Source organism: Labeo rohita, chromosome 25 (genome assembly GCF_022985175.1).
Source record: "Labeo rohita strain BAU-BD-2019 chromosome 25, IGBB_LRoh.1.0, whole genome shotgun sequence".
Lineage (NCBI taxonomy): Eukaryota > Metazoa > Chordata > Actinopteri > Cypriniformes > Cyprinidae > Labeo > Labeo rohita.
The window spans coordinates 596,870-616,757 of NC_066893.1; the positions used below are offsets into that span (position 1 = coordinate 596,870).

The 19,888-nt window shown below is 37.0% G+C and overlaps 1 protein-coding gene across 2 annotated transcripts in view; it reads left to right on the forward strand.

Annotated features, from left to right (window-relative positions):
* The window catches only part of ano3 (anoctamin 3), a 113,766-nt gene that overhangs the window by 31,573 nt on the left and 62,305 nt on the right, over positions 1 to 19,888 (forward strand). For both annotated transcript variants that reach the window (XM_051099491.1, XM_051099492.1), the window contains exons 2-4: positions 12,007 to 12,204; positions 16,252 to 16,382; positions 16,821 to 16,976. In XM_051099491.1, coding sequence (XP_050955448.1) covers positions 12,007 to 12,204; positions 16,252 to 16,382; positions 16,821 to 16,976 — 485 coding nt within the window. The remainder of the gene's footprint in view (positions 1 to 12,006; positions 12,205 to 16,251; positions 16,383 to 16,820; positions 16,977 to 19,888) is intronic.

Genomic DNA, 19,888 nt, shown 5'->3' on the forward strand with positions numbered 1-19,888 from the left:
CCAATACAGTCCCAACAGTGAAGCATGGTGGTGGCAGCATCATGCTGCGGGGGTGTTTTTCAGCTGCAGGGACAGGACGACTGGTTGCAATCAAGGGAAAGATGAATGCGGCCAAGTACAGGGATATCCTGGACGAAAATCTTCTCCAGACTGCTCAGGACCTCAGACTGGGCTGAAGGTTTACCTTCCAACAAGACAATGACCCTAAGCACACAGCCAAAATAACGAAGGAATGGCTTCACAACAACTCTGTGACTGTTCTTGAATGGCCCAGCCAGAGCCCTGACTTAAACCCAATTGAGCATCTCTGGAGAGACCTAAAAATGGCTGTCCACCAACATTTACCATCCAACCTGACAGAACTGGAGAGGATCTGCAAGGAGGAATGGCAGAGGATCCCCAAATCCAGGTGTGAAAAACTTGTTGCATCTTTCCCAAAAAGAGTCATGGCTGTATTAGATCAAAAGGGTGCTTCTACTAAATACTGAACAAAGGGTCTGAATACTTAGGACCATGTGATATTTCAGTTTTTCTTTTTTAATAAATCTGCAAAAATGTCAACAATTCTGTGTTTTTCTGTCAATATGGGGTGCTGTGTGTACATTAATGAGGAAAAAAAATGAACTTAAATGATTTTAGCAAATGGCTGCAATATAACAAAGAGTGAAAAATGTAAGGGGGTCTGAATACTTTCCGTACCCACTGTATATATATTGTAAATATTATCAACCTTCTACTGACAACTTGGCATTATAATCGCCATTGGCTAATAATTTATTTATTTTTGTAATAGCCATGTATGAATTCATATTTTTCATGTTGACTGATCATAGGACTGGTGGTGGTGCTTAAGATATTGTTTGTAATTTAGTGTTTCTATAAAAAAGGGGAAAAAATAAAAGTAATAATGATAAGATAACAAAACTACTACAAATTCTACTACTTATTTACAATATAAAACGCACTAAGGATTAATGAGCTGCTGGGTTCATGAATATTAATCACATTTTTGTTCGTTCACTCAAACTGATTTGCAGAAATCAAAACAGGGGTGATAATAGGTGAGCGCCAGCCAATGAGATTGCCGTTTGCGCATTAGTTCCGCCTACTACCGGAGAAACCTGCAGTTCTTAAAAGCTGAAGAATTCTGAAGTACCTCTGTTATTTTGACAGGAAAACACAACAAAGAATATCGTTTACATGTAGCATGTCAATTCTGCATGATATATAAGACTCTGTCGCTCTGTATCTTTCTTTGCATGTGTGAGAGAAAGCGACGACTAGTCATGTGCCTTCACACTAGAGTCTACGGTCCATCAAATACAGGTACACTGTGCACTCATTCATATGAACTGAAAAATTAATAATAAGTTATAATAAATTATAGTAACCCCACATTTCATTGTCAGTAACGGTAACGGTGTTGTAACGGGGGCGAAATAGTAATTTGCTTGATTACGTTACTCATTTACATACATACACAAATCAGGTATAAATACCATTTTAAAGAGTAACAATTGCTGGCTACCACTTTTTACAGTTTGCAGACATGAAAATCTTGCGGAAAAAAATCAGTATTACAGAGATCCTACAAATTGTGACAGCATTTGTAATGAAATATTGTTACTCAGCTGTTTAAGTGCTATTAATTTTGAAATTAATAGTGTCTTTATTAAATATGTCTATTTAGCAAGACAATAATTATTGAGCAAAATTTTTTGTATGATGGCAAGAGAATACACAAGAGCAGAGATTTAGTTTGTATATGTTTATGTACAGGGGACACTATGACGTTGTTTGACGTTTGAAGAGAGGAGAGTGATGGATACTGTAATCTCCCATCTTTATGTTTCAGCACGTCACTGACTGGCTTGGATAATTCTGTGCTGAACAGTTAAGCTCTGGAAACATGCCATCTGCTACTAACTACACACTAACTTATTCGGTTAAGGCTCAGTGTGATTGACAAACAGGGAGATTTCCGTTCTGGAGGGGATAAAAACAATGCATGCAAAAATAATACCTGAAAATACTCACCCTCAGGCCTCAGTTTGTGTCTTCATTTGGAGACATTACATCACTTGCTCACCAATGAACCCTCTGCAGTGAATGGGTGCCATCAAAATGAGAGTCCATCACATAAATCCACAAGTAATCCACACACTCTTAACATCCAAACCATTGCTTCTGACTAAGGTCTATAATCCATAAAAACGCTTTCATTGCTTTGTGCTTATAAATGATCTTTGCATATTTCTCTCCTGATTCAGACGAGATGACTTTCACTGGACTTTCAATGCTATCAAACATTTCTCTTCACACAGTGTTAATTGATGGACTGGAGTGGTGTGGATTATTGTGGATTATTGTGTTTTTTTAAAGTGCTCCTATTATGCCATTTTAAAGGTTGCTAATATTGTTTTATGAGACTCCTAAAACAGGTTTACATGTATGCAAGGTCAAAAATCACTTTAGTTTTATTCAAAAATAGATTTAATTTGACCTAATTTCTAAATGATTCGTAAATGACTAGTGCGAAGCAGTTCGAAGAATCAGTCTCTCTAAACCCCTCCTTTCCGTGAGCCCTCTCTGCTGTGATTGGTCAGATGGCGCAGTCCTTTATGATTGGTTTAACGCGTACCGCGCATGTCGTAAAACGAAACACCCATTGCCATAAGTGAATGACAGCCCTGGATACTTGTCAATACATAAAAAAGATGGCATCGATTTTACCATACCAATTCGAGCCGGAGTCTGACGATGAAACGGCTGAAGTGGCTGATCAACAAGTTAGCACGGTCTACCGTGGAAAGTGCTCGTAATTTGCTTATGTAAGCGAACCGGGCATACCTCTATGTTGTAAACTTTCACACCGAACACGGAAAGCGCTGCGCTGGCTGCTGGGTTCAGTGCAGCCCTTCAGAGCACAGCCGCAAACTCATTTTAACTTTGAGCGTGGCGTGCGCCATCCTTTATCATTATTCCAACTAATGGGAAGATACAGCATCTTCTCAACATGACGTAAACCACGTGGAAATTTTATTGTTTGTGGGTGGGCAAGTTGTTTGCAACGTAGAGTGTGGTTGGACATTATGCAAATGTGTTACTTCGTGACATATAGCCGTAACAGAAAAATATTTGAATTCCTGACGACTCGTTCAGGCGATTGTGAGCCGACTCTTTTTTTTAATAGACAATAAATTTATTTATTGTACACTGTCGGCTTCACAACTTTGCAGATAGTTTATGTTCACATACAGCTACATGACACACTGCATGAAAGGTCATATTTAAAAAGGCATAATAGGAGCACTTTAATCAACTGTTTGAACTCTCATTCTGACGGCACCCATTCACTGCAGAGGATCCACTGGTGAATATCTGATGGAAATAAAGTTAGTGTTTTTGTTTAAGTACCTTTAATTTGTAAAAAAAAAAAAAAAAAAAAAAAAGAAAAAAAAAAAGTGGATTATTGAATTCACAGTGTGACCAAAAAGTTATGCTTTACTGCATGACTTTTAAAGGTGTTTTATTGAATTTCCAGCAAAAATATTCTTATTTTGTGATTTACCATTACAATTATGTAAATGTGTTCATGCCACAGATAATTTGAAGCTAGGGATTTCGCTTTCTGTTGAGACTAAAGTTACAGTCCAGACTGATGGAAATTGGATTTATTAAACTCACAAATAATTAATTTAGGCTGCATTGCACTTTGCTAACAATATCACAGAATCAGTCTAGCTGCTGTAAATCACGTGCGTTTGAAAAAGCTCCTCTAAATCCAGCCGCATCTGATCGTCAGCCAGCAGCCCCTTAACGTCCCGTAAAGACTCGCTCTGAGAGGGGTGTAGAGTTACCCAGCCCACTCTGCCTCTCTGATCTATAAAAAGCAACTGTTAGTGGGGCAGGGCGATGTAAAACTCCTGTGTGCCGAGAGCAGTGGGGAACCAGAGATGAATTATGCAAGGTTTTCAGATAGGGAAGACGGGCAAACCCACTGACCTCATTTCCTTCACTCTTTTCATTCTCTCATTTTCCGCAAGCAAGGAAAGCTCTCTATTTCAACTTGCTTTTTTTTCTTTTTTTAAACTTTTTCCTAAATGCTTCTTTTGTTCTGTAGCTCTCAGCTACTTTTCAGAAAACAGTGCATCTTTCTTTTTCCTTTTTTGGTTACAGTAGAATAAAAATAATGCCCTCAATCGTAGTCTAGCCATATTCTAGGTCTTAACTCGGCTTTACATGCATTATATCAACACTAATTCAGCCACATTTGTTCAATATACTGAACAACTGTCCTCGCGTGACATTTGGCTGAATTTTATGAAGCCCGTCAAGAAGGCTTTGGGTCACTGCCTTTGATGTATGATTAAATCATTATATATCACAGGCAGTACATGTATGCTACAATACACTTTTGTACATTTAAGGCACCAGTATGTACCCTGTAGGTACAAAGGTGGCAGATTTTGTACCTTTTTTCAGAGAATGCTTTTAGAAAACACAGGCTTACATATTCAGAACAGAAGACTAGTGCTCACTGAACACTGCAAAGTATACACTACTCTTACAGATCACACAAGCTATGAGAAGGAGATGCTGATCTCAGTCAAGGTTGATATTAGTTCCAGATCATTAGTCACAATTTGAAACGGAAGCACATTGCATTATGGGATACAGTATTTGCATTATGTGACGCTGTATTTCAAGCAGTATTCTCTGAGGTATACTACAACACAGACAAATATAGTCTGTCTTCTTCCAGTTGTTTCTTATAATATGTAAGTGTGCAGCTAAGAAATCTTTGGTATTTATTGCAGTCAGTGGATCTGTTTAAAATGAAAATGTAGAAATTACAAAACACCTAAAAGTTCAACTGTGAGTCATCTTGAGATACAGTATAATTATTTATGGTCACAATTAGAAGCTATATTGAAATGTATAATGGTGTGAGAAAACTAATTAAATCAAGTTAAATGCATTTAATTTGGTAATTGAGTCATTAACATATATATACAGTGCTATGCGAAAGTTTGGGAACCCCTTGCAGAATCTGTGAAAATGTGAATAATTTTAACAAAATAAGAGAGATCACACAAAATGCATTATATTTTATATTTAGTACTGTCCTGAATAAGATATTCATAATACATACATACATAAAGGATGTGTACATATAGTCCATAAGACAAAAAATATATCTATATATCTATATATATCTATATATAACCCCCTTCAAAAGTTTGGGAATCCTTGGTTCTTAAAACTGTGTGTGGTTACCTGATCTACAGCTGTTATCCAGCACCAGCAGGAATTGAAGGTGGGGAATGTGAATGAACAGCGCTCTTTCCACCTTCAAAACCATGACTGAAGTGCCCTTGAGCAAGGCATTGAACCCCCAACTGCTCCCCAGGCACTGGAGCAATGGCTGCCCACTGCTCCGGGTGTTTGTTCACAGTGTGTCTGTGCGTGTGTGTTCACTTCTCACTGCTGTGTGTGTGCACTCGTGATGGGTTAAATGCAGAGGACCAATTTCGAGTATGGGTCACCATACTAGACAATACGTTGTGACTTTCACTTTTTCACTTTGACTTTCCAGCAGTGACTGTATGATTTTGAGATCCACCTTTTCACACTGAGAACAATTGAGGGACTCAAACACAACTATTAAAACAGGTTCAAACATTCACTGATGATTCAGAAGGAAGTCATGCATTAAAAGGCAGGGGGTGAAAACTTTTGAATTTGAAGATCAAGGTAAAATGTACTTAATTTGTCTTCCGGGAAACATGCACATATGTTCTGTTGCTTCCGAAGGGCAGTGCCCCTAAACTGCTTTTTTTCTCCCTAAAAGGGGGAAAAAAGGAAAAGATATTTCAACAAAATAAGAAAAATTTAGACATCTTCATCCTGTTCAAAAGTTTTCACCCCCGGTATTAAAGCGTGTTGTCTAAAAGTGGACATTGAAAGCTGGAATTATATGTGAACAGCACACATCTGAACTTCGGTTACATGCAACAACACTCTTGATCTGTTTAGAGTACCTCTTTATCTTTATTATTGTGAAATGCAGATTTGAGGTCGAGAAACAAACTGTCCAGGTGGGACACGTGAGTGAGCGTGCAGCAGTCACACACAGACACACACACTGATAATCTCACTCAATCACAAGGTCCTATTGGCTTTGCCTCCCTGGATAAATCCAGGATTGCAGATTTTTCGCCCCTGGCACAGCAAGCATGGCGCTGCACGAACAGCAGTGTTTGTTTTCTATGGGAACATTTATTATGTCACTTCTTTCTCTTACGTTTTCAGTTGGTGGTGGAGATGTGCTTGATAAGATTACAAAGAACAGCAGCTCTAACAGACTGGACTGAACCAACCAATACACACAATACACTCTCTCTTCCTCTGTTCCTCTGCATTACTACCTTTCTGCAATATTTTTTAGTGTTGCACATTAAAATTGATATATTGCACTTTTTTTTATTTTATTCTTCACTTTAACCCTTACATACATCTAGTAAGCATAGGATTATGTTTCCTTTCCTGACAAACCAGTAGCTCAGAGCTAGATTAAAATCTAGACCAAATAGGCATTTATTTATTTATATAAACCTACACAACGACTTCACCAGAACCACCTGCTCCTACATCAGCATGTGCAGACATGTAGGATGTCTGTCTCAGTTTTATGCCAACATGAAAAAAAAAAAAAGCTGTTTAAAGCTGACTTTAAAATACCCAAATATTTATTATGCATCATTTTTCCCACAAATTCAATATTAGGAAATGATCTACACTATAATATTTGGAATTAGAGCATCGTAGAACGAGTACTAATGTTTAGTGGGTGTTTTTATGAGTTTTTATGTGATATCATCATTGTGGCACATGCTGCCCATAGCGCCATCTGCTCTTCTCTTGCACAGAAATCTCCAAACCGAGATAAAGCGGAGGAGATAATTAGTCTGCGTTTAGTTAATGGTATGTCTTATTTTCTCTGCCTGTGGGGAGCTGCTGTTGTTGTTGAGCGTAATGAATCTGGGCAGTGGTGATGCATCTCTACAGACAATGTGGAGATATTACACAGATTTTGATGAGAGAGCAACACACACACAAATACACACACATACCAATTTCAGCAGAACGTGTGTAAATGAGAAATCAAAATTGTACTATGCAACACTTGTACCCACAAGGCATTTATGGAGGAAATGCGCATCCACACAAGCCTGTCTGATTAAAACCTTCAGTTATGAAGTATGCAAATGTGTTGTTATTGATTTGGCAGACACTTATATCCAAAAATGACTTACTATGTATTCAAGTATAGGTTACACTTCATTTTACACTATGTGTACTTACAGTATACTTAACCAAGAAAGTAGTGGGTGGTACAAGGTAATTATATTTAGGTTTAGAGGTAAGTTCAGGGTACCTATAGTATCTAATAGTACATAATTATTACCTAGTTATTGTAATTGTTATAATAAGTACACATTATGTACACAGTGTGGAACAGGACTAAAATAAAATGCTACCCAAGCATAAGTGTAAAGCATAAGTTCATAAATTACAGATTTGAAGTGTTGTACGGAGGCACATAAATAGTGCTTCACATGACTAATTAATACATATCAACATGTCCTTTGCCTCATCCGTCATCTTTGATTTATTTATGTTTAATAAATTTTGGAATAACCAAAGGATACATGCAGTTCTGCCTTAAAACTCGTCTAAAATGAGGTATCTTTTAGAAAAGCCTTTGCAAGCGCACATAAATGCTTCTCCTGTAAGTTCTGGATAGACCTCAGTTTTGACCATGACTTAAACAGAATTTCACATTGTAGTCCAATTTTAAAAGGGGCTTAGCACTGTTGAAACCCTGGTTGAGAGCAGGCCTAACACTGATTTTGCTGTGCAAAATCTATGCAGTAGAAAACAATGCTGTGCTAGAATGTTATATTGAGTTGTTTTGCAAAAGACAATCAATTACAAACTGCCTCAGTGCTTATCTCATTAAATATTCATGTGTTTTGTACCATCTACCATGAAACTTTCATGCTGTGTTCAGTTTATGTTCAGTGTGAAATCTCAGGCAACCCAGGATTAATAACTTTTTTTTTTTTTTTTTTTTTTTTTGGTAATAGTTGTGCTAAAAAATCCAATAATCTCCCTTTCTTTGTTTGGAAAAAGGTGAGTCAGATGTTGGAACTGCATTGTGTTCATTAACATATATGTATATTTTGTCCTGTATTGCCTCAGTACCACAGTGTGTTTTTAAATAGGTCATATGCTGTACATGCTTGCGTCCCTAAGAAATAGTCAAACATAGATTTAATGTAATAACAAATACATGTGCAATAAAAAAAAAAAAAAAACATAACAACACTATGTGTGCTTTCATTAATATTACATAAAAAGTGAATTAAATATTATTTTAATTAATTTAAATAGCATTTATGCTGATATGGGTAAGGTTTTTTCCCCTGTCCCTCACTATGATTTTTCTGTTTGAGCAGGACTTTTAATTTGCAAAATGAAGGCAATATATATATGTAAATTATGTTCATATTGTTCTAAATATAGTCTCATTGTTATGCTCATGATTTTTTTTTTTTTTTTTTTATAAAATATAAATAATTTTATTGGTTTCCCCTGATTTCATGTCAGCCATGTTACCCTCCTCAAAAATCCCACTAAAGTGACATCATTTCTAGGAGGCTACATCATCTAACATAAGCATGTTTCTCTCATTCCTCTATAATGCTGATTTACAGGCTTGACTAAGGGGGAGCCATCATGCAATGTCAATCCTGTTGCCATTTTTAAAATGTAAATCAATAATTATAACAATAATTTCTTATATTTAATATAATCAATATCCACTAAAAAAAACAAAAACCAAAAAAAAATCCTTTCAAAGTGCACAATATGTGCTTTTGAAATTGTCAGGCCTGTTACTGTCAAGCTGTTACTTTTTAGCCTAACAGGTTTTGACGTGGGTAACAGGGATGACATTGATTAGGTTTGACCATGTTTTTAAAGAATGTCTGTGTAAAATTCAAACATTTTATAGGTCACTCTTGGTATATGATTGAGCATATGAGTTCTAATTATACTGTAACGTTTGTGTCGGTAACAGGGTTGACAAAAATACCAAAGCGTGAGGTAGAAAAATAGTCATAAAATAAGAAATTACATAGCCTGAGATGGCACAATAGAATGTCATTTCATGGATATTTAAAAATATATTGATTTAATTTAATTTATTTTTTTCAATTTTTCCAAATGAAAAAAGATTTTCACAGATTTCCTGGAATGACCCCAAAGCATTTCTAATCTCAGGATTTATGGGCAGTAAAATAAGAAAGAATCCCATAGATTTACAGGAGGAGAGACTTAAACAACGAGCCAACTATGGTTGCAAGTATATTATAACTAACATAATTCAACACAACAACAGGATCAAAAATAGTGGAGTCCTCAGACCCCAATATCATTTCAGCAGCGTTTTGGCTTTATCCGAGTAAACTGGTGACTAAATAAGCCAAATGTATACAGGGATTGCCAACTGTGTATGCCAGTTTGTGAATGGCTTTCTGTTGTTTCATGTAAATGAACTATAAACTTTAAAGTTATTACTCCGCCACCTGTGCAGTAATGACAGTTATGTATTGTTGAGCTAAACAATGGCAGTGCAACCATGTTACTACAGTTTTGAGAAACAGCCATGACTAGCAAGCTAATTTCTTTAATAAAGCATTGTACAACTGTAGTTAAGGATACAGAAAACAAACAGAAGACTTTAAGTACTGCATAACAAAATGCCAAAAAACAACCAATGATAACACTGTTTTGGTCGTGTTGAGTTATTCACATGCAAGCATCTCTCCCATCATCTTCAAATGTAAATATCTACATTTTTATGCAGCAAAATGGGTTACAAGCAGATTTTTCCCCCCAAAGTATTTCTTTCTTGAGCCTCAATCCCAAGATGCTACAGGAAAAAGATATTTTAGGGCTGAGCATTTGAGATTCAAGAGCCTCGTGCTGAATTTTGAGTACTTAAGATGCATCCGAAAATGTGAGAGAATCTTAATTAATTCAGTCCTGCATATGTTTCTTTCTTTCTCTCTGTGCAGTTTGGGTTTTACACTCTGAATCACTGCTTCTTGTTTCATGTTAGCTCTATTTAAAAGGCCAGCTGTGGGTTATGAGCAGGTTAGATTGATGCAGCCGTCATGGACAAGGTCACTATGAGAGGAATTCCACATCAGCTCTATCTATGTGCAGTCGTGTGGGGAAGACCAGGCATTTTCCCAGCTAGTCATCTGTCTAGCACCGGCTTACAAATGAGCTTTTCACAGGATGCGCGTCAGCGTGACCTTGCTTCAGACGTTCATGCTGTCATCACATCGTGAAATGGTTTTTAATTAAATGGTTATGTGGAGTCATATATCCAGATTTGACAGCCTCTTCTGGCATTCTGATATTCAAGGGTTTTGTTTTTATGGTAGGTCTCATGACACTGATATTTAAATTCATTTATATTTTACAGTAAATATTTTAATAAGAAGCAGCGGAGTGTATATTAACTTTTATTATTAACATTAACAAAAATGTCCATCTGAATCTAAAATAATTTCTACATCTGAATATGTTATGCATGAGACCGTGTTTGTTAAAGGCTTATTAAAGCGGCCATATGGGTCACTCTGTGTGTACACTGAGAATAGTCATCTCATATTACATTAATAGACTGAAAATTGCTCCCAAGAGGATTATGTTGCCTTCATCAGTATTGCTGTCCACTGTTAGTATAATGGCAGCTGTAAAACATTAACCTAGCAATCAATCTTCCCTGATGTAACATTCATGTTGAGGTAAATACCTTAAATATTTTAACATCTTAGCCTGCTTATCCCATCCACGTTTTCAAAGAAGTATGGAAAGCAATTGCATTTCAGACGTTTAGTTTATGTAACTCGAATTATTGCATAATTGAGTACTGAATAGAGGTTTGATATGTTGACAGAGTTAGGTTTGTTGTTAGGTTCAATATGTCAACAACTGAACAAGCACAATGTCATCTCTTTGTCTTCTCTCTCTCTCTCTTTTTTTTTTTTTTGTAAGTCTACGTACTATTAACAAATGAGAAATATTTGTTGATTTCACCCTGCTATGCCACATTATCATTAATTTTATGCTTATTAGTTGATAAAATGCAGCTGCAGAATGCACGTAAGGTATTACATTCAACAAAATTGTTTATATAAAAATGAGACAGATTTATGATATTATGTACTATGATGTTGGTCTCTGACATTTTTATGCATTTACAAATTATATCTTGTTATGTTTAAATGTTGTTAAAATATGCATTTTCAGGAAAAAAAGGTCCAACTTGTTCATTAATGTTAATGAAAGTATCAAAAAACAACATTTTTAACTAGCAATAAACAACTTTTATTGATGCATTTATTAGTCTAAGGTTAAAGTAAATTTGTAAAGATACTGTTATTCATTGCTGATTCTTATTCATTCATTCATTATTTAATTTTAAATGTATTACATATTCCATATAAGCTCATTTATGGCTCCTTTAATGGAATTTTTTATGTGTACCAAAACAGCATCTTCTGTATCTGCTTTCTGTGACCAACCAACAAACAGCACTGGCCCACGTGGTTTTGAAACGTAGTTAGTAAATCCTTTATCCTTAGATGACCTTGTGAGTCTGACTGTGCTTACAGGAGTTATTTAATTAAGTAAATGTAATACACTGGTTATCCTTGATGCGATCATTATACCTTTGCATTTGATAGTGTAAGTGAGTTTTACTGGTACTAGATTGCCTTGCACTGTATTTGGATCAAATTCAGATTACACTGATTCTTGGGCAACAGAACTGAAATACCTTTTTAAAAATGATCTAATGGAAATGTTGATGCTTTTAATCCAGTGTCTCAATTATGTGCTTCTATGTTTCTCTCTCAGCAGGTATGCACACCAGTATCAGTGAAATTTTGAAGGAGAAAACGCTAAAGTCGTCTCGCCGCAGTTTGCCGTGTCTGGCTCAGAGTCAAACACATCCTCAGAACCTCAATCACTTCCTGTCTGTGCCTCTGAGTCCGGAGCCCAAAACATACACTCACAGCGTCAGTGCCTCTTGCACACACATCACACCTCCTCCCACAGGTAAGCACTAGCATACTTTTGTCTTTGTGTTTTAGTTAGCAAGCTAACTATTCTATTAACTTAAAAAGATAGCATGCCTTATGAAATGGAGTAATCATATAAAAACTTTGTAGAATTTTGGGCTTTCAGTGTGAGATATGGAAATACCAACACAATCTCATGACAGTTCATACGTGTTTTTCTGTGAAAACTCGGTGCATCTTGTTCTGTGGAGTTAAATGTTGAACAGTGTGATGTTTCCGGACATAGATATAAGGAAACACACACAGTGCCTTTCTATGAGTAGTTACAATAAATTATACGTTAAAGGGTTACTCCACCTCAAATTGAAAATTTTGTCATTAACCACTTACCACCTTGTCATTCCATACCCGTAAAAGCTTTGTTCGTCTTTGGAACACAATTAAAGATATTTTGGATGAAAACCGGAAGGCTTGTGACTGTCCCATCGACTGCCAGGTAAATACCACTGTCAAGACCCATAAAAGTATGAAAGACATCGTCAAAATAGTCCATCTGCCATCAGTGGTTCAATCTGAATTTTATGAAGTGACGCAAATACTTTTTGTATGCAAAGAAAAACAAAATAATGATTTTATTCAACAATTTGTTTCCTCCGTGTCAGCGTAGCGCCATTTTGGAGAGTATCTTTACACTTTAATTTGAATCAAAACAGGATATTCGGTGTACGCAGTTTGCGTCCAGCAGATACTCTTCATAATGATGTTATGCTGAAGGAGACAAATTGTTGGATAAAATCATTTTTGTTTTTTTTGTTTTTTTTGCATACAAAAAGTATTCTCGTCACTTTATAAAATTCAGATTGAACCACTGATGGCAGATGGACTATTTTGACGATGTCTTTCATACTTTTCTGGGTCTTGACAGTGGTATTTACCTGGCAGTCAATAAGATAGTCACCAGCCTCTTGGTTTTCATCTAAAATATCCTAAATTGTGTTCCAAAGATGAATGAAGCTTTTACACAGTTTGGAACGATGTGGGGGTAAGTGATTAATGACAAAATTTTCATTTTGGCGTGGAGTAACCCTTTAACTTGTGCTATAGATAAACTGAATTGGCCTGAGGAAGAACTGAAAGTGTCCCACAGCAATGTAGACAGTTGTTTTCTATCAGCTCAAAGCAGGCATCCTTTTCATAGGCGACTTCCTTTCTTCCATGATTTCCACAACAAATTATCAAGAGCACGGAAGCAGCCTTATTCGACTTGCATTGTTAACCTGCAGTGTCTAATTATTCATCTATTGTGGAGCTGGCAGACCATGGGAATGCATCAATGCTTAAGGTTGAAAACATGTTAGCTAACTATATTCATCTTCATTGGCTTGTCTTGGAGTGGACCATCATTACGGTTGGTAAGGCCTAATTCAGGTTGGGGCACCACTGCACACCATGGCACAAAGGACCTTGGTCTCCATGCCACAAAGCAAAAGCAAAGTGTTCTTCTCAGCAGTCCAAATGAAAGCTGTAACTGAGATTTGTCATTTTCCCCTAGCCTGCCAGAAAAGAGCAGCCCTGATGCTGGGGCATTCAGGGTTCTTGGGGCAAGTCCCCTTGGGGGGGAAAGTGTCACACTACAACATTGTGTGCTCTTTCTTCCACAATACCCTTAAGGGGCTTGTTAAACCCACCACATTCTGTGTTTTGGCGAGGCAGTTCCTGCCCTCTTCTTGGAGGGGAACTGGGGTACAAGAGGTTGTTAGGATTGTCTTCCCCCTAGAGAATACTGGGCACAACCTTTTCAATCAGACTGGTTTATAAAGATAGACTTATTTTCATATTCAGATTGTACCAATCACAAAAAAAATGTTTTTGCCTGTGAAGCGTTCCTTCCGTTTGGCTTGTCATTGTCACCTCTCATTTTTATGAAATGCATGGACACAGCTCTGGCTCCAAAGCGACTCAAGGGCATCCATGTACAGAATTACCTCAAGGACTGGCTAATTATAGCTCAAGTCTTTAGCGTCCCAAAATATAGGTGTTGTTTTCCTTTACTTAAGGTGTCTTGGTCTTAGACTGAATCCCAAGAAAAGTAGTGTGATTTCACAGAGACAGGATTTTCTAGGAATGCAGTGGGGTTTGACTACAATAGAAGCAAATTTATCCCCGACTTGTATGCATGTTGATCCTTGTCTGTTTGGACAACTTCAATCTAGGCCAGGATATTCTAGTCAGCCTATTTTGAAGGCTTTTGGGTTTAATGGCAGCAGCATCCCTGGTCATTCCGCTGGGCCTACTCCATATGAGACCATTACAATGGTGGCTCAAAAGCAGAGGCTTTTAAAGGGTTATGCGCAAGTGCCTTTGTACCTTTCTTCTCAGGGTGTCCCACTAGGACAGTGTTTCTCAACCCTGGTCCTCGGCACCCCAACACTGCACATTTTGTATATCTCCCTAATCAAACACGCCTGATTCGACTCATGAGCTCAACAGAAGAAACTTCAGGACTTGAAATGGTTGTGTCAGATAAGGAGACATACAAAATGTGCAGTGTTGGAGCCCAGGACCAGGGTTGAGGAACACGGCATTAGGGGCTGTTGTCGAAAAACTGTTTTAATAGATGCATCTCTTAGAGTCTGGAATGTGGCCCTTCGAAGGCAATCTAGGTCTTCTCTGGAAGACCCTGTCATCCAGAACAGCACCACTGCACAAGAGAATCTGCACCTCATGTGCTAAAAAACAGTGCCTCCTGAACAAGACCAGTTGACACATTTGGCAGAAGCCACCATGCTGCCGAATGATCAGAGATATCAAAGTGCTCTCTCTTGTCTACCTGACTGACATGAGGCAGAGCTTTAGATATCAGTAGCAGGAAATGGCCAAACTTCTGAACCAAGGGACTGCTTGGAAAAGTGTTGCCCAACATTTCTTAGTGGGGGCAATGTGCTCTAACAACCCTTGTAATCTGGGACCCTCCAAAGATGATTCGGATGCCATGGTCCAAAAGCTGTACTATGTAAAAAACCGGCTAGAGGCCCACAGGGAACCACTGCCTATTGATAGGCTGTAATCACATATTTAAGTAATAGTTTAAAAGTGTCACAAGATATATGTTTCTGAGTGCACATGAGCAAAGTTAACAGTATGCAGGTCACATACTTCTAGAGCTGCATATATTATCAGAGTACCACGGCCAGTGAGATGAATGGGGATATTTTCTCCAGATTTTATAGACCTTCTTGGGGCAAATTAAATCAGATCCAAACCATGACCTATTGTCACTCAGGTAATGGTTTAGTTCTACTGTTGTTCTTAGAACTGTCGCTACAAAAGGCTGACCTTTAATTTCTCTGTATGGATGTGGACTGAAGCCACGGAGTAACTATGAAAATCAGCTGCCTAAGAACAGACCATCTCATTATCCATTATTCATTCTGCTGTTGTGTTGAACTCATCAGGTTAGGTGCTTTTGCTAAAAGATCTCCTGGCAGGAGTGTTGTATCAAAATGATGGCCATTAGTGGGTGGTACTAAACTCAAGGGAAAATGTAATGCTGTTCTTAGAGGAGTCCGGCAATGTCAGCACTTGGAAATGATTCCAGCATCTTCACTAAGAACCTTTGAGCAGTACTTGGAACAAGCTGTCTTGTCTAAACACCTGTAGAGCTAATGAGGAATACGGGCTGCAGTAGTCAGCAGTAATCCCAGAACAGAGAAGATAAAGTGGACAAATATTGGTGATGAAAGCACTGACTTTGTGTTAGCAAAAATTTAAAGGCTCGTTGCTTGAATTCAAAGCCCTTTGTCAAGCGAAGCCCAACCTGTCAAATACAATTAGGTCTATAACAGCTGAAGAAAGCTATTCCCAATCTCACTGACAGTTTGAAAGCACCGTACACCTCTAGAAGTATGAGGCCATGCGACTAATTATGGTTAAGTAAACATGGTAAAAACTATAGCCGACATTTCGCACAAGACTAAGACTAGGAGTAAATTAGAATACAGCTGACAATTTGCACATCCATATTCATCACCATTTAACTTTAATGGGTTGATCTCATAAAACCCAGTGTTTCTCTCTTGGACAGAAACTAGTCAGGATGTCTATATGGAAGAGAGGGAGGTGGGGGAGTCTGAGCCTAAAACAGATGAAACGTTCCTCGTCCAGCAGAAGCCAGTGTCCAGAGCCAAGCTAGAGGCCCGCACGGACTCCGTACAGGTACAACATCTGTCCTCTTACCTGCTGATATGCTGCCAACCCAGCTTCAAGATCTGTTTGATGATTAATAATTAAATCAGGTCTTGAGTAGCATTTTTACCTTGAGTAGCTCCCTTTTGTAAGTTCTTATCACATAAACATGTTTTTGTCATTTTGTAAGCCAGCACTGTAAAATTCCCTCAGGAATTTCAAACGTGATTGACGAAAAAGTACTTTTTGATTTATAAGGATAAAAACGTCTGTGGTAAAATATTATTTGAAGAGTCTTTCCTGTGTTGTTCTACAACATAAATTAAAGTCATACCTCAAAAGTGAATTTTGACATTCCTGAGGGAAACCATAGCTTAAATGTTTTAGGACTAATACTGAACAGAACTATTGTTTCATATTTTCCAATAAAATTGAATGAAATTATGAAATGTTCTGATTGGTTTTCAGGGGAACAATCTAAAAACCCCCTCAGGATTGATGTTTAGAGATGGGAAGAAGCGCATTGACTATATATTAGTCTATAAGAAATCCAGCCCTCAGGTGGAGAAGAGGTGCACGTTTGAGAGGAACCTGCGGGCGGAAGGGCTAATGCTGGAAAAGGAGGTACAGAATAATATATTTTTCTAGATGACAGTGGTATTTTAATGGTCACTTGTTTGGATTGATTATTTTTGCCATTAAGGAAAGATCACAGAATAGAACAATCAGGGTTATTTTGGCAGCTTTCGAATGCCAGCAGAAAATAGACACTAGCTCTGTTCCAAAGTGAGCTGACTTGCGGTCTTCCATCTACAGGCCGCTGCGTACTAATGCATCCTGTCTGAAATAAAACCTCAGAAGAAAAACTCTTCATAGACAGCTCTGCACAGCACACAAATAGCACTTCTAATGTGATGGAAAGACAGGAGACTTGACTCAACTATTGAATCTCATAGCATGCTACTAACTGCTTAATTTTCTGATTAAAAAAATAAATAAAAATTCTGATAAAGATAATTCTGATAAAGCTTGGGCAAATACTGTACTGAGACTTTTATTTGCAATTAAATAATTTTTTTTGTAATAAAACCTTTAATAAATCTCACAAAACAACTATAATGTAGTATACAGTATTTGATATGTCATGACTCAAGCTGGTAAGTTTTAGAACAGACCTAATGACAGCCAAAAGTTAAAAACTCAAGGATTGTGTACATTGTTTAAGTTTTGTGTTAAGTTATGTGTCTCATGTGGTTTTCTCAGGTAACTCATGTTCTATATTGGTATCTGAACACCTGAACTCTACTTCATCAAACTACTTTTCTTCTCCCAGATCTGTCTTATCATTGTCTTACCATTTTTATACTGTAGCACAACTCTGGCATTAGTCATACTATTTTTTACCTCTACATCTCTCCTGGAGGTGTGTTTGTTATGTCGAAACATACATTAAAATAAGTTTCACCTTTTCCAAGCTGGGTAACAACATCAGCTTTTCCTAGTTCTGTCACTATACAAAGATACAGTCCAAATAAGTTTTGACACTCTTCAAAAATAAACAAAACAGTTTTTCGACAAGGTATGACTGAAATAAGATGCATATTGATAAGTATAATGATGATGATGATTATTATTATTATTATTTTTTATTTTTTATTTATTTTTTTTTTTACATTCGATTCACATTGGTATACTCATTAAAAAGGCTCAGAACATTGTTCCAACTTAATTTAATACACTTAATTTAATCGACAACCACTTGTTAGCAATTTATCATTTAGTATTCTCTAAAATTGCTGGGTTAAATACAACCCAGCGACTGGGTAAAATGTTTAACCCAATTTTTATGGGTACTTTTAACACAACTATTGTTTAAATGTTCATTTATTGAACATATTAATAAACATTAATTTCCAACTTATTTTGAGTTCATTTTAAGCAAGAAATACAGTCATTTTAAGCAAGTTGAGTTAACCAGAAGGTTAGTTTTAAACATTTAACCCAGTCGCTGGGTTTAAAACAACACAATCTCCGTGTTTGTCCATATTTTACCCAGCATTTTTTAGAGTGTAGGAGCTAGTTTGGAACAATATGTGGATTTTTTAATTATAATATAATTTGGTTATAATTGTATTATTTTTACCTGTTTAATATAAATGCTTATTGCTAAAAACAAAACAAACAAACAAACAAACAAAACAAACAAAAAAAAAAACTGAAATGTATATAGACATTGTATTTAGGGTTGTAAAATCACCTCATTTAAACTAAATATACTTAAAAGCAACATCAAACATTTTCTGATTTTATTTATATGATTAGAAAATGTTATTTATATAGGTGAGACCAGGGAGTGTTGTAACACTGGGTTAATTGTAACACTGTCAGTTTGACAAGTCAGAAAAGAGCTGTGGTGATGTCGTCAATATCATACACTCCATTCACACTTTTAATGTTACAGGAGAAATGGCATGTGAATGTGAGCAACATTGTAGATTTTATGGCCAAAAAATGTATTTTAGGAAGGAAATTTTCTTTTTTTTTTTCTCTCTCTCTCTGTTTGGGGTTGGGATTATTGTAACAGTTCTTTAAAAATGTTACAACCAACTCCTTATGATGATTCCAATGAGTCCAGTTATCCAATCACATCCTCTGTTGATGTAAAGTCATGTGAGGTTTTGTTGCACATGAAGGGATTTATGTAAAATGTGTTTCCATGCGCATATCTACATGTTGGATAAAAACACTATCCACCTCAAATGAGCACATACGTTTTTTTGTGCAAGTTTAGAATTTATGCACATCTTGACAGCAACATAAAAATAGGTAGATGGCAACACAGCTAGTGACCGAATACAGTACACACATACACTGGTTTGTTTTTGTGAATTGTAGGGAATTTCCATAGACCTCTATTGTTTTTATACTGTACAAATCATATTTTCTATCGCCCTGTGCACCAACCCTTCACCTAAACCTAGCCCCCACGGGAAACTGTGTGGATTTTTACTTTCTCAAAAAAAAATAAAAAAAAATAAAAAAAACATTCTCTATGATTTATAAGCCTTTTCAATTATGGGGACACTCAGAATGTTCTCATAATTCACCTCCTCCTTGTAATACCTATATCATACCCATGTCATTATACAAATTTGTGCCCTGATATATCACAAACACACACAAACACAGACAGCAATTGTTTTTGTGCTACATTTAAAGTCCTAAGAGGAATACAATATAATGAGTAGTTCCCCTTCAGTCGTTCTCTACGACGTATTCAATACTGACGTATTTGGGGTCTCCCTTGGGAGCCCAATCACCTCCGATCTTTAGAAGAAAAGGCCAATGAGAATTGGCGAGTGGAATTTGCATGCCACGCCACACCCCCGTACATACGGGTATATAAGATAGCGGCATGCAACCACTCACTCAGATTTCTACTTCGGAGCCTCACTGTTCCTGTAGAAGAAAGAAGAAAGTAAGAAGACTGAAGCTGACGTTCTTTGGCTGTGGGGGGGAGATCGCCGTTGACGTCA